Here is a 14,929-nt window from a genome sequence, read left to right as displayed (position 1 = left end):
AAAAAAATCCCCAATTTTTTTTGCATGTCCTCCAATTTTTTAAAATGTGTCCTACATTTGAAAATGTTGCCCTACATTTGTCCTGGTTTGGAGCTCCTGACTTATGGCAACCCTATATTAAAGAAATGGGGATTAAGAGATACACTTTTTGTCTTGGCAACTGGGAAGTCAATATTTGTTATCTTTTTATTTACTCTTTTGTTTTTGTTTTGAGAGGAATACACACACACACACACATATGGGAATGTTGTGGGTTGTAGTGTCTTGTGCTTCCATGATTTATATGGCTACAAATACGTGTGTGTTAATTTCCTGATCATTCAGTTTCATCTGCCCTTTCCACTTTTTACATTAACTTTATATTTTTGCAAAAAGAAAAAAAATCTTTCTTTCCCCCCCAAGTATTCTTGAACACTTTATAAAGTATTTTGTATCCATTTTCCTCTGTTAACTCTTCACATGTCTTTCATGGATCTTTCCACATCATCTGTTCCTTATTTCTTTCTCTTATATTAAGTCCCACTAGCATTCTTGAGAGATTTAGGCTGCGTCTACACTGGAGAATGCAGTTTGACCCTGAGCCATGGCAGTCAAAAGCGGTGTGAAACCAGGTTATTCCTGCAGTGTAGATGCAGCCCACGTTTTTCCACACCTGGTTGGCATATATATGTGTGTGTGTGTGTTACTGTAGGGCCCTCAGAAGGGAAACACAACCTTGTGTGTATTTTTGTTCTGAGTACGGAAACACCCCTTTCTCCTCAGAGACTCCCTCGCCTTTCCGCCTTTCCCGCTTTCAGGCGAGCAGCTAAATGCCGCCTCTGTGTGAGGCAACCCCTGTGTTTCCCCCCCGTCTATTTTTGTTTACTGCGCAGGCGCCAACCTCAAATTAGCCCCGCCCCTTCGATTCCATTCCAGCACCTTAAAAAGAGGAGGAGGAGGAGGAGGAGGAGGAGGAGCGGTGAATAGAATTGGGAGCGCGCGCTCGTTAGAGACGCCAGTGTTCCCCCCTCCAAAAACCAAACCCAAACCCACACAACACCTCCCCCTCCAAACAATTTACGGGGAGCGCATGCGCTCTCAGTAGTAACGCGGCACGGGTGAAGTGAGGGGGGAGGGAGAGAAAGACTTCCCTTTCCCTAGCTTGGCAACACGTGACGCAGCCCCGCCCCTATTGGTTGAAGTTTTTTTTAAGTTAAAAAAGGGAGTTTCTCGTGCTCGCTTTCTTCCTGTTTGTAAAATGCAAAAACAAAAAAGGGAGACGTGGGGGGAGGGGCGGGGCAAAGAGGAGGAAGCAGAAAAAAGCTTGTGCGGGAGGGGGAAGGTCGCGCGCCACTTCACCAGCGCGCATGCGCGCCAACAGACGCCTTATAAAAGTACCGGAGCGTGTTACCGTCAGGGAGCGGCGCCAGCCTTTCAAATAAATAAATAAATAAATAAACTGTGCGCGCGCCCATACTCTCTCTCTATATATATATATACCTGTATATGTGTGTGTGTGTGTGTGTGTGTGTGTGTGTGTGTGTGTGTGAGAGAGAGAGAGAGAGAGAGAGAGACAAAAGCGGGGGATAGGCGAGTGTGATATTGTCTGCGAGCGGAACAACACCGCCTTCTCAAGCTCTCAGCCAAACCAAGCCTAGCCGTTTCGCCCCGGTGGTCGGTCTCACCCCTCCCTCGCAAAGTCCCCGGCGAAGCCATAGAGGGAGGTTGGGCGGGGCTGGGCTGAGGTACCGACACCGTTGCCAGAGCCAGAGCCAGAGCCATCGCCGTTCATCAAGGGCCGCCCCGCCCTCCTCCTCCTCCTCCTCCTCGCCTGGCCCCTTTTTCCCTTTCCCTTCTCCTCCTCCAGAAGCAGCAGCAGCAGCAGCGGAGCCTGAAGCGAACTCCAGAGCGAACTGAGGTGGAGGAGGAAGACGACGGCGGCGGCGACGAGGAGCAAGGAGGCGGCAGGAAGAGGAGGAGGGCTGGGAGGAGGACTCGCCCCTCGCGAGCGAACGGGAGGGAAAGAGGGGAGGGAGGCGGGCGGGGCGGCAGGGAAGGCGGCGGCGGCGGAGGCAACACCAGAAGCAGCGGCGGCGGCGGCGGCGGAGGAAGGAGAAGAAGACGAAGACGAGGAGAGGACTCCTCGGGAACCAGCAGCCAAGCCCGCCCGCCTCCCCGCCTGCCTTCCTCCCCTTTGTGGCGGCGGCGAGGGAAACAGCAGGAGGAGAAGGAGCCGCCGCCGCCGCCGCCTCCGTTGCTGCTAATACTACACTCTTCCTACAACCAGGAGCGCTGCGTGCGTGGCGGCGGGAGAGGAAGCGGGAGCGCCGAGGAGGGGAACGGAGGATCCAGAGGGAGGAGGGGTTGGCAGCGTCGGCGGCCACTGAGTGTCCCTCTCCGCTTCTGTGCTTCGTTTCTTCTTCGTCGGCGTCGTCTTCGGCCGGGACCCTGCCGTTGGTTTCTTCGTTGACTGCGTCGGCGCCCCCCGGCTTTTAGCATCAGGGGAGGGGGAAGAGACCCACTCGCCCGCCCCAAGCCCAGCCCCACTGGCGGTGGCCCAGTGCGGCGGTCGCCCGGCCGGTCTCCCGGGCTGCCTCTTCGGCCCGCTGCCCCCTCCCTCCGCTTGGAATATGGTCGGGGAAATGGAGACCAAGGAGAAGCCCAAGCCCAGCCCCGATTACCTGATGCAGCTGATGAACGACAAGAAGCTCATGAGCAGCCTCCCCAACTTCTGCGGGATATTCAACCACCTCGAGAGGCTCCTCGACGAAGGTATAGAGCAACGGAAGCACGCCGGGAAATAGCCCGCTTTGGCAGCGCTTTAACGCTAGCTGGCTCTTTGCTATGGGATTCTGGGAGCTGGAGTTTGTTGTGGGGCTCCGCTCTGGGCGCACAACAAACTCCAACTCCCAGAATTCCATAGCAAAGAGCCAGACAAAGAGTCAAAGCGCAGCCGAACCGGGCTATTTCCCCAGTGAGGACGCCCCCTTTCTCGCCTCGCTTGTGTCCCGAAACAAAATGGGGCCGGGCTCCTTTTTCCTCTCTGCCCCTTTCAATGGCGTCTTGGCCTTTTCGGCCTCCTTTTCCCCGTAAACAGAAAGCCAAGGCGGAGAGGGAAGTCGACGAAGAAGTTTTTGCTTTTGGGAGGGAAGCCAAGATGGTTGGATACACAGTTTGGAGGGTCCCCCCTGTTTCCCTCAGGATCAGATCCCTCCGGGGGAGAGGGAAAGAGGGCTAAGGGAGGGAGAATAGGCCGATGGCGGCGTGATTTAAGGGTTCAGAACGACTTGGGCTTCTTTCTTTCTTCCTTTCTTTGGCGAAGGGAAGGAGCGGAGGGTTTGTTTTCTTTCGTGTGTCTGGGTCTGGTTGGGTCTTGAGCCCAAAGGGGCCTCCTCTGCTCTTCTTCTGAGGCTAAAGGCCATTTTTGTTTCAAAGTTGGTGAGTGAAACAGACCCAGCTTCCTCCATTTTCGGGTTTTGGACGGAAGGGCCGGGAAAGTTCCCAGGGCGAAGGAAGGAAGGGGCCCTTGGATCTCAGGGGTCCCTCTCCGCCGCCTCCTAGGCTTAGAAGAGGCCACCTTTTGGGAAGGTGGTTTTAAAACCAGTATTAACCCTTTTAGCATCCGCTCCTGGAAGACTTTACAAAGGGAAAAAAGCATTAGCCCCCCTCAGCGTTGCTCAGGCTTTCAGTCTTTGGGGGGATTGGAGCCCAAACCTTCATAATGATCTTGTCATGTTAAAACCAACTCTGGGTCCTGCTTGGGGGGTTCATCCCAAATAATCCCTGGGAAATGGGATCCCAAAGCCTGAGGGAGTCATGGGGCCCAGTGCATCTGAGGAAGTAGACTTTAGCCTAGGGAAGCTCATGCTGCCAACTTCCTTTCTTCCGGTGGGTCTCAAGGAGCCACAAGATCTCTCTCTTATTTGCTGGTTCTACAGACTAACACAGCTATGTCTCTGAGTTCTGTCACTACATGGAAACCTAGGGCTGGCTTTGCCCTTTAGAAGTAGTGGGCTCTGATCTTGGGATGAATAATTTGATCTTTTTTTTAATATATATATTCCCCCCCCCCCCAATAATTCTTAGCCAGAATTGTTGGCAAACTTAGCAGACATTTGTTAGCTTTAAGGGTTTTGTCTGAAGCCAAATGGCGGCTGAGGAATTTTATTCCTGAAAAAACCTCCAGTTTGGATGACGCTGAAAAAATATGAAGTGGACTATATCTACTCTTCTCAGGAACCACTTCCAGATTAGGGGGCTTTCTGCAGAAGAAGCTCTGAGGTACAAAACAGAGAAACAGACTGAAATCAGTGAAAGTGAACACAAAGGCATAAAAAGAATACATAAAGTTCCTGGATCACTGGATTGTTCTGGGAAGGAAGGAGACACACCAGCTTTGTCCAGAACAAAAAGCCTGGAATGTTTCTTCTTGTGTCTAAAGGATATTTCAGAGGAATGCGTGAGGTCATGGCACCATTTGAATGCCCTTCAGGCTCCAGGAGAAGCCCTTGAATTAACAGGAGTGTAGTTCTTTCTTTCTTTCTTTCTTTCTTTCTTTCTTTCTTTCTCCTCCTCCCTCCAACATTGGGAGTGAGCCTGATAACATCTGGCTTTGCCCCACCCTCAGTGTCTCCCCTCCCTTCTTCTCTCTGCAGGACTCCTCTCCTTGGGAGCCCAGAGAGCAAAAGTGCAGCTGCCTCTTTAAAGCTTCCTGCCTTTTCCTGTTTGCCTTGGCTCTTGCCTGGAAGGGCTGCAGAGGCTGAAAACTTTCTGGAATGCAGAAGGGGAAAGAAAGGGGGGGAAAACACCCAACAAAACCAGCCCTCTTCCATGCAGATTCAGCAGAGGAGCAAAAGGCTTTTAAAATTTGGACACTAAGGGGCGCCAGTTCTTTCTTTTTCAAAAAAGTTGTAAGATATAGATAGATAGATAGATATAGGCTGCATCCACACTGGAGAAATAACCCGGTTTAACTCTTTTTCTGGCTCTTTGCTATGGAATTCTGGGAGTTGGAGTTTGTTGTGGGCCCAGAGCGGCGTGGAGCTCTGCTCTGGGCCCCACAACAAACTCCAACTCCCAGAATTCCATAGCAAAAGAGCCAGCTAGTGTTAAAAACTATTCAGCAATTTTTCCCTTCTGCCTTTCTCCCCCTTTTTGATAGACGTATTTTTATAATTATCATCACTGAGATTTTATGAAGTGATCTCCTTTTCTTTTCTTTTTAACTAGATACTACTGTCAGTAGTTTGCCGCACAGGAGAAAGTCCATTTTTTTTTTGTTCAAGTGGCATTCTGGATCTGTTAAAAATCATACGTGACCATGAGTAAATCATGTGCTCTCAGCCTCAGGGGAAGTAGCAAGAAAACCAGATGATAGGGTTGCCTTAGGGCTGCCATAATTCGAAATGACTTGGAGACACGCAGCAACAACAAATGTGTACCTTTGAAAACATCCTGGGAATTTGGTGTTTCAGTGAGGCAAAAGGGAGAAATGGTTGAGTTCTACAGCTTTTGCTAATCCTACGTTTTTTTCCCCACCGCAATAGCACTAAATCCAGTAGTTCTACCTAGAGTAGACGCTTTGAAATGAATACAGTTTGTTAGTCACAATTGACTTCTGTCCAACTGATTCAATGACTACTGTAGATAAAGACTATTTTTTATTTAGTCCTTAATTGCCAGGATGATTAGATTAGACTAAAAAGGCTTAAAAAGTTAATAAACTGACATATTTATATGACATGGGACATTTCAGTGAATTTGTTGCAAATGATAGGTACCTTTTGACAGTATCCTTAAATGGTCTCTGTTCAATTCAAAGACATTAATTTCAAATATTTGCATGTACAGTAAAGGAAAATTTTCTAAAATAGGGTGGATTTTCTAAGCCATCCATAGCTTTTATTTCTCCTTGTAAATGTCTTGGCCAGTATCCAATGAAATCCTTTCCCTTGATTCTGCACCTTCTGCCAGAATTAGCATTTCCTTGTCTTCCTTCAGCTCCCTGTATCCTAAAAATCTACCTTAAGAAGAGATTGTGGGGCAGACTTGGCAGTACAGAGGGCTAACCATTGAATATTGGCCCATATCTAGCGACAGATATATCTAGAGCAACCTAATCAATATGAGGCTGCTTTTTTCCTTAGCTTATAGCAGCTTGTAAGAAATGGGAGCTTTCTCCAGTTAGAAGGAGTGTAAATCCAACAGTTGTTTGCTAAAAGTCCATCACAAACTCTAGTGATGAAAACAGTCAAAACTAAAAGTTGTTACTTTTAGTAAATAGAAACGTGTTTATTTTTGTTAGTTTTATCATTGAGGGTTAGGTTTTAAATCCTACCGAGGGATCCAGATTTCATATGTCAACCAATGTAGGCAAATACATTCAGAAATGTTCATGTGGAATTTTTACACTGCAGGCTTTAAGTCTTAACTTCTACTTGAGCTGCAGTCTTGTGGGTATTTACCTGGCTGAATGCTCCATTGAGCAAAGTTAGGTGTATATCTTAGGTGACAAACAGAGGATTCTTCTGTTTAGAGATTAAACTCACTACAGCTAAACCATTCAGTTTAATGAATGTTCAGAAAGCAACTAACATCCAAAACACACTGCAGAAATAATCCAGTTTGAGACCGCTTTAATTACCTTGGTTCAGTGCTAGGGAATCCTGGGTATTGTAGTTTATTCTGGCACCAGAGCTCTCTGACAGGGAAGGCTAAATATCTGACAAAACTACAGTTCCTAGAATTCCCTAGCATTGAGCCAGGTGAGTTAAAGCTATCTCAAACTGGATTATTGCTGCAGCGCAGATGTAGTCGCAATCTCATTCTGCTCTTCTCTGGGGCCACAACAAGCTACAATTCCCAGAATTCCATAGTATGGAGCCTGATGGTTAAAGCGGTGTTAAACCGGATCATTGCTGCAGTGTTGATGCAGCCTAAGTTAGCAGCATGACTTGATCTTAGTTAATTGATTGAAGAGAAAACAGAACTCAGTGGAAACTAGAGTACCAGAAGTATATGGTACAACCAAACATCTAAATACAGAAAACGTTTTCCTTGTTTTATCTCCTTTTTATTTAGTATTAAGTGGAGTTGTTATGAGGGCAGTCAAATGTTCAGTCTCTAAAATACAGTTTTGCAACTTCTCTCACAACTGTAAAGAGATTGTGTACTGCATCTTCAGAAAAATTGGAAAGAGTCCCTCTCAGAAATTTTCACTTTTAATGCTTGTATAATGGACTGTCTGGGGGGCTTGCTGTGTAGGATATGCAATTTTGAGACCTTTACAACTTGGTTTATATTCAATCCTTGGACATTTTCTAGAATTATGTGTATAAATGTCCAGTATATTGGAATAGTAAGAGGCTCAATAAATTTAGCTAAGCATACTATTTATAAATAAGATTGTTTATTTAATTATTTATAATATGATGTAACAAACAATTCACATTCCCAAAGAAATAGTTAAAGTGATAATTGCCATTTCCTTACATTTTGCCCCAGTTTCACAGAGCAGTGGAGGACCTAGAACTCTCATCCTTTCCTTTTTGATTTTCAGTATACGCTATTACAGTCAAAAACCATTTGTATACAGTACTTTAACCAATTTTAATAGCAGTTTGCACTTGGACAAAGGCTGCATGCTCAAGTCCATCTTTCTCTGAGTGGTCATTTTTCTTGCACTTTCTGTAAAGTGACCTCCTGTAATCCTGTAATAAAAAATTGAACATTGGGCACCTCCATACAGGACAGACATTGTATCATTTGATGCTTTAGTTTTCAGTTTTTTTAAAAAATAATAATATCCAAAGACATTTTCTCTTGTACTTAATTATTTTCTGACAGTTGCTGGCATCAGATGTAACATACTGTTTCCCACCTTGAGGTTTTTTTAAAATTCCAAGTGATAGCAGAAAAAAAGTCTCTTTTCTTAAAACGTATAATGCCTCAGTGAAATAACACTTTTGCGCTGTGACATTAAGAGGAAAAAGGCATTCCCTCCATTTAATAAAATAAAAACTTTGGCAGAACTCTGGTGCAGATCCGCATAATTACTGCCAACACCTCTCTTCCCCAGGAGACACACGAAGCAGGCAATAACTGGCAAAATCCACGGAGGTATACTGGGAGAAGTCATTCTTCCTTGGGCTCATCTGGGAGAGCTCATTCTCTCTCAGAACTAGGTGGTTTTTTCCCAGGAAACAAATTGTGATTAAACAAAACAACAATACTGGTATCTTATAAATCCCTTCTTTTTATAATTCTAAAATATATTGTGAATTATGGAATTCTTACTTAACAACATATGATTCCAAAACAAAAACCGTGGGACTGGACCCTTGTATTTCAAACCCTCTCTCGGAAGAGCCATCTACAACGATGTATACATTTCACATTCGTCTTTCCGCTGTCTTATACCTGCAGACGTTTGTGAGCCTACAGCTGGTTCATTGAACAAGTGATCATAACAAAACCCCCTTATAAACTCTCTCAAGTGACGTCGTTTCTGTAGTAGGTAAACACAAATATTGCTTGTGAGGAAAATGTGAGACTTGAGTGCTTGTATTGTTCCCATGTAATGTTCGGTGGTTTCTGATCTCTAAGCCCCAAAAGAAGCCTAGGTGAGTAAAGGTCACAATCTACACATTTCGGAACAATACCATTTCTTCCCTAGAAAATAATCAGAAATGCAGATTTCCCTAAAATAAAAATTTCAGGTACAACACCTTTGCAGAATTGCTACATCTTGGTTTATAGTAGTAAGTGTATCAGTTTGTGTGGCCAATTCTGATCACTTTTTGCTGCCGGAAAGCTAGAGTTGAATGTTTATCAGTGTCTTCCTGTAAGAGTAGAAAGGATAGTAAGGTATCCAAAGTTTTCCGCAGACCTATCTTATAACAGACCTTCTCCATTATATTCATTTATAGCCTATAGGCAGTTATATTTGTTCCTGATTCTAAAACTAAAGACGAAACATTTGAAACTGAATGCAATATTGCTTTTTTAAAAAACAAAAAATGCATTTCACATTGCTTCAAATAGAATGCCATACAAAGGACTAAAGCAAATTTATATCAAACTAGAATATACCTGTTGAATAGACATACATTATTAAATCAATATGTGGTATATCTCTGTAAGTAACAGTTGGTCCAGTATTGCTGCTCATATTTTTATGTCCTGTCTAAATCTATCCTAAATTTAGCAGGCAACCGCAATTAGGGTAGACCTAATATTCAGAAATGCACTCCTTGGGTTTGTGCTAGTTGGGACTAGAAATTGTACTTGGGCCTGGTTAAAGATTTCAAAAGTATTTAGTGTGGTATTTATTCAAACAGCTAGTATGATGTAGTGGTTTGAGTGTTGGACTATGATTCTGGAGACTGGGGTTTGATTCCCTGTTCCCCCATTATTGAGTCTTCATAGCACTTTTGTTTTTCATTTTAAAAAAAGTATGAAATTTCTCATGTATGTGTTAGATAGTTACATCAGTTCCCATTAATAAACAAAGACTGTTTAATATATGGAGTAATTTATGGGATATGTGTAAGTTTAAAGTATTCTGAAAGCATGGTTTAAAAAACATGCAAGGGCATTTGTTCTGCTCTTCCATAAGGTTTTAAGAGTGAATAAATGCTAACACTTTGCTTATGTTGTTCCAGATAGGCAAGATGTATGTAGTAGAATTGCTGAATGGAAAACAAATTTGTTCACAGAAGTGCAGTTAAATTTACCAAGATTTCCCCCCAAACTTACTTAAGTGAAATTAAAATGCAAAATGCAAAACATTATGTAGATTGGAAGTAGAGTTTCCATTTGGAAGTTAAGATTTGCACTTCAAAACATGGCTTGCTATTGTGCTTCTGGCTCTCAATTACGGAAATAATAGAATTACATTGCAAATTACATGTAAATGTCATAATGTCTAGCAGTATGATATTCTTTGGAATAAATTGTTTTTGTTGTGTGCCTTCAGGTTGTTTCTGGCTTATGGTGACCCTAAGGCTAACCTATCATGGGGGTTTCTTGGCAAGATTTGTTCAGAGGACGTTTGCCATTGCTTTGCTTTGAGGCTGAGAGCGTGTGATTTGCCCAAGGTTACCCTGTGGCTTTCATGGCTGAGCAGGGAATTGAACCCTGGTCTCCAGAATCATAGTCCAACACTAAAAAACATTACACCACGCTGTCTTTTTGAGTAATTACCACACTAAACATTTTTTGAAATATTTGAAGTAGATACTACACTGTGTCTTATTTCATTGATCAGCATCTTCTATCTAGACATATGCAGGGCATTCTTATTTTTACCAATCCCCTCAACCCACTGAAGGCTTTCATGCCAAATCCTATGCTGTTCCAGAGAATCCCAGAGGCTTCTTCAAAATTTGAGAGCCCCAGCCTACATGAATGAAAGAGCCTTTCACTAGTAGAAAGTCACTATTGGTTAAAGGTAAAGGTTTCCCCTGTAACAAGGTTGTCAAATCATGTCCAACTGTAGGGGGCAGTGCTCATCTCTGTTACTAAGCCAAAGAACCAGTGTTGTCAAAGACAACTCTGTGTTCATGTGGCCAGCATGATTGCACTGAATGCTGTTACCTTCCCACCAAAGTGGTACCTGTTTATCTACTTGCATTTGCATGCTTTCGAACTGCTAGGTTGGCAGAAGCTGGGACTAGTGATGGGAGCTTACTCTGTCACACGGTATTTGGGTCTCAAACTGCCAGCCTGCTGATCTTGCAGCCATCAGAGTCAGTGTCTTAACCACTGAGCCACTGCATCCATATTTATACAGTGTGTGTAAAGGTTGATGGCTGGCGTGAGTTTCTGCCTTTGATACGTGGTTTTCCTGATGGTGGTGTAAGTGGATTTACATACACTCTGAAATAATGACATGCCCCTCTTTGCTTTAAATTCAGTAGTTGAAAACATTTCATATATGGTGAATGTTGAGAAATATCTGATTTGGCCTGGAGGAATGGTCTGCACAATGAACACACCTTAGTGTGCACCCAATCACACTTAGCATGCAAAGATGCTGTATACACCATATAGAAATCTCTCTCTGTTGAGATATAAGGATCACTGGGCATGTTTGTGAGGTGAAAGTCTGACTTGTTCTCCAGTTATCTCCACCAGAAAAACGGTAGTTCAAAAACCAGGGGGAAAGCTGATCAATAGGGCTGGAGAGAAATTGGATGGGGTTGTTCTAGGTTAAACAGTCACACCAAGGGACAGTCCAAGGTTTCAGGTTGCCCTAAGTGCTACTATTTTTCAAATTAATACAAATGTGAAGAATGGGATCCTAATTTTTGGGAAAGCCTTCAAAATGGTTCTCTCAAGGCCATTTTATTATGATGTTTTGGAATATGAAAATACCATTATTATGTCTTGAAATGGGAAGGGTTATTACTGTTAATAAACCAGTTAGTTGCATTAATTTCACTAGAACAGAAGATAAGACTGGTAATCCATTGGAGTCCATAAAGGAAAGTGATAAAGTGTTTTCACAACCAAGGGGAACATTACATGCTTTTGGTTAAAACATAAAAGCTAATGTATAAAAACACATTTGATAATTTTCACTATAGTATATACTATATATAATATAGTATATTATATATGAACTGATTTGTTGTTGATAGGCAGTTGAGTTTCATGGAGATTACATGGGTGCAGTCAGATGTATATAAGTGTCACTCTGCATTTGTGACAGTTTGGTACCTGTTACCCAACTAACATGATTTTAGAGATGAATGGTGCAAACCTGTTCGCTTTAATTGTTAGGGGAGATGGTTTAGAATTCTAGCTGTCTGCATAGCATAGCTCATATATTCCAGTAGTCAGAATTTGTAAGCGTGGTAGAATGCTAAATTACAATATTAAAGCACTAGGAATTTTCTTGAGAATTGTTATACTTCACTGTTTTTATTGGATTTACTATTGAAGGTATTTGAAATATCAAATACAGTAGGCTATATTTCAGAGGAAGAAAGTGACAAAACTACCTCTGAGTGTTTCTTGTCTAAGAAAACCCTATGAAATAACATGGGTTCACCAAAGGTCAACAGGTGACTTGAAGGCGTACACACACAATAGTCTATGTAAGTATGTATTATTTCAGTCTAGGTGTTACAATTAGTATTGTGTAGCCAGCTCACTATTTGTTTTTCTTTGACTACTATTTGATTGTTTTACTTTTCTAATGAGGACTTTCTGGAAACTTGAATGTTTGTACAATAGAATGATACATGAATGTTTCTTTCCTAGTTTGATATAGTAGTGTTTGATGATGAGTAAGTGAGCACTGTAAAAGATTGTGACCTTTCATATTTCAGACTTTACAGCCATGTTCCTCAGATGCATAAGCAGGACATAGTTGGCTTGTGATGGGGGAGTTAACTGAAGAAAAAGTTACTTATGTTTGGCCTCTTTTTCTGTAAAGGTGGTGAAGGATTTTTATTGTGGTTGGAAAATTACATAGTTACAAAAGGACTTCAGGCTTGTTAACATTGCTGTAACAATCAACGATTACAAAATAAAAATAAATAGAGAGGTAAGCAGATAAGTTTGTTTCAGTCCTTTATGGAACTGCACTGGTTGTTAATATGCTTCTGCGCTGAATCCAGAGTGCTGGTGATCACATTTTAAGCAAAAAATGGCTTAGGAACCTTGCTGCTTGAAGGGGCACTTTCTCTTATATATGTCTGCCTGGGGATTGAGGCCTTCCTTGAGGTTTGATGGGCCACTCCTCTTTGTTCCACCTGTGGGATCAGTTGTGTGGCTGCAGCATCCAAATTGTGGAAGGCCTTCTGCTTGGAGGATCAATTGGTGGTAATGCTGGCTTTATTTGGGCAGCAGATGAAAACATTGGCCTGTTACAGACTGCCAAAATAAAGCTGCTTCGGGTCTCTTTGGAGGTATGCTGTTTAAATGATGCATGCATCCTAAGAATCCGGGAGCTGCACCAAAGCTGCCCTGCAGTACTTAGGAATGGAGTGTGGCTTTGGCGCGACCTCTGGACTCTTAGGACCCATGCATAATTTAAATAGCATACCTCCAAAGAGACCCGAAGCAGCTTTATTTTGGCAGTCTGTAACAGGCCATAGCTATGTTTGTGGGCTGATTTACTGCTTATACTCGGCTATACGTTGACCTCATGTATAAGTTGAGAGCAGATTTTGAGGCCATAGATATGTTGAGGGTAAAACCTAAGAGCATGTAAGAAAGGATCTAAAGGATGAAGCAAACTTATAACATCCCAGTAATCATAACTGTTTGTGCTGACATTAAAGACTGTGAGGGTGTGAGAACAGAGAGGGGTCAGAGCTTCCAGGATAGAACACTCTTGCCTTTTATCAGGGGATGGGTCCTTTGTTAAATGAGTGTTAAAACATAATACTTAGGTTGACCTGTAGATATGTCCGCCTTGCATCCTTCCAAGGTTGCTAAAATAAGTACTACACTTGTGGGGGCAATTAGCCCACAATTGTAAACCACTTAGAGACTGCTGAGGTTGTATGAAGCAGTATATAAATGAAACTACTATTGCTATAAGTCGATAAAGTTTTTGGGAGTCAATTTTTGCCTAAATTTTCTAGACTTATACATGTTTATACTGTATTCCAAAATGTCCATATATGTGGTTTTAAATGGTCTAACAATTTAAATACTTACTTTACCTGATAAATTGTTTAATATGCTTTTAAGCTGATAACCTTTTTTTATTTTTTACAATTGTTTAATCTTAAAACTGATTGCACTTGTACACTATCCTGAGATCTCATTATATAGGTTTGGATGTTATTAATTTAATAAAGAGTGAATAGAAAATAGTATGATTTCTGTACAGAAATAGAAATAGGACAGAATACATGTGAATGGCATGGCAGTCGCCAACCATTATTTGCACCAATTTTCCATTGTATAGTGTTACATTTTTATTTGTAGGTTTGTCAGGTTCTGTATATGGGATCTGAAAGATGCAACATTGGTGCTTAGACTTTTTTACTAGAACGCTGAAGTTCTAGTGTTCATGTTTTTCTTTTGGATGATTTAGATAACATTGTCAAGAACTGCAGCACATGTTTGTTCTCCCTGAATATGTTCAGATCTGTTTGGCATGGTATAGGTTTGTTGAAGCACTAGTCACCAGTCCAGTGCAAATGGGCAGAGTACTGTTGATTCCTGATTCTTGATTGTTATTTCTGTTTTTCTTAAATCAGTCATGATTATGATTAGATTATCTTTGTAAAAAAACTGCACATGTTCACATCCTATGTTTTTTTTTAAACATTTAGCTTGCTAAGCTACTAGATGAAATTTCCATCAGCATCTATCTTTACTTCACCCCACATGGCAAAGCCACTCTGGTCTCATACAAGTCTATTTTAAAAACAAACACCATCTACCTACTGAACTGTCAAAAAGAAGGGGAGCAATTTGTCCTTCTTCAGCACACTTTATTTCCATACTGTTTGTGGAGTAAGGGCATAACAGCACAGACACCATATATTTTCAAAAGTGAGAAATGATCTGCCTTCCACTGGCCACCTCTCTTTCCTTTTGTGGATTTCCTGTTCATGTATGGCTACCTAGAAATTGTTAAATACAGTCAGCCCTTCTTATACACAGATTTTTTATACACAGATTCAAGCATCCATGGTTTGAAAATGTTCCAAAAAAGTATAAATTTCAAATATCAAACTTTGATTTTCCATTTTTTATAAGGGACACCATTTTGCTGTCATTATATTTAATGGGACTTGAGCATCCATGGATTTTGTTATCCACAGGGGATCTTGGAACCAAACCCCAGCATATAACTAAGGGGCCGCTGTACAAGCCTGAATTAGGCACACCATAGATGATGTGTATTGTGCTACAATGAGAGTTAACCTTTTCATTGCATCTTCTTTGTCCCTAAAAGTAGCATGAATGAGTTTGGATCCCT

The 14,929-nt window shown here is 42.1% G+C and overlaps 1 protein-coding gene across 5 annotated transcripts in view; it reads left to right on the top strand.

Annotated features, from left to right (window-relative positions):
- The first annotated feature begins 2,371 nt into the window (after positions 1–2,371).
- Positions 2,372–14,929, top strand: part of QKI (QKI, KH domain containing RNA binding) — a 165,447-nt gene continuing 152,889 nt past the window's right edge. For 3 of the 5 annotated variants that reach the window (XM_089530065.1, XM_089530063.1, XM_089530062.1), the window contains exon 1: positions 2,520–2,751. In XM_089530065.1, the coding sequence (XP_089386191.1) occupies positions 2,610–2,751 (142 nt within the window). In that variant the 5' untranslated portion in view covers positions 2,520–2,609. Of the gene's footprint in view, positions 2,752–14,929 lie in introns of all 5 variants that reach the window. The other 2 variants (XM_089530066.1, XM_089530067.1) reach the window with 1 other exon arrangement.

Source organism: Sceloporus occidentalis, unplaced genomic scaffold, assembly GCF_023333645.1.
Source record: "Sceloporus occidentalis isolate IW3139 unplaced genomic scaffold, rSceOcc1.0.p SCAF_6, whole genome shotgun sequence".
Lineage (NCBI taxonomy): Eukaryota > Metazoa > Chordata > Lepidosauria > Squamata > Phrynosomatidae > Sceloporus > Sceloporus occidentalis.
This window is presented reverse-complemented; position numbering and strand designations above follow the sequence as displayed.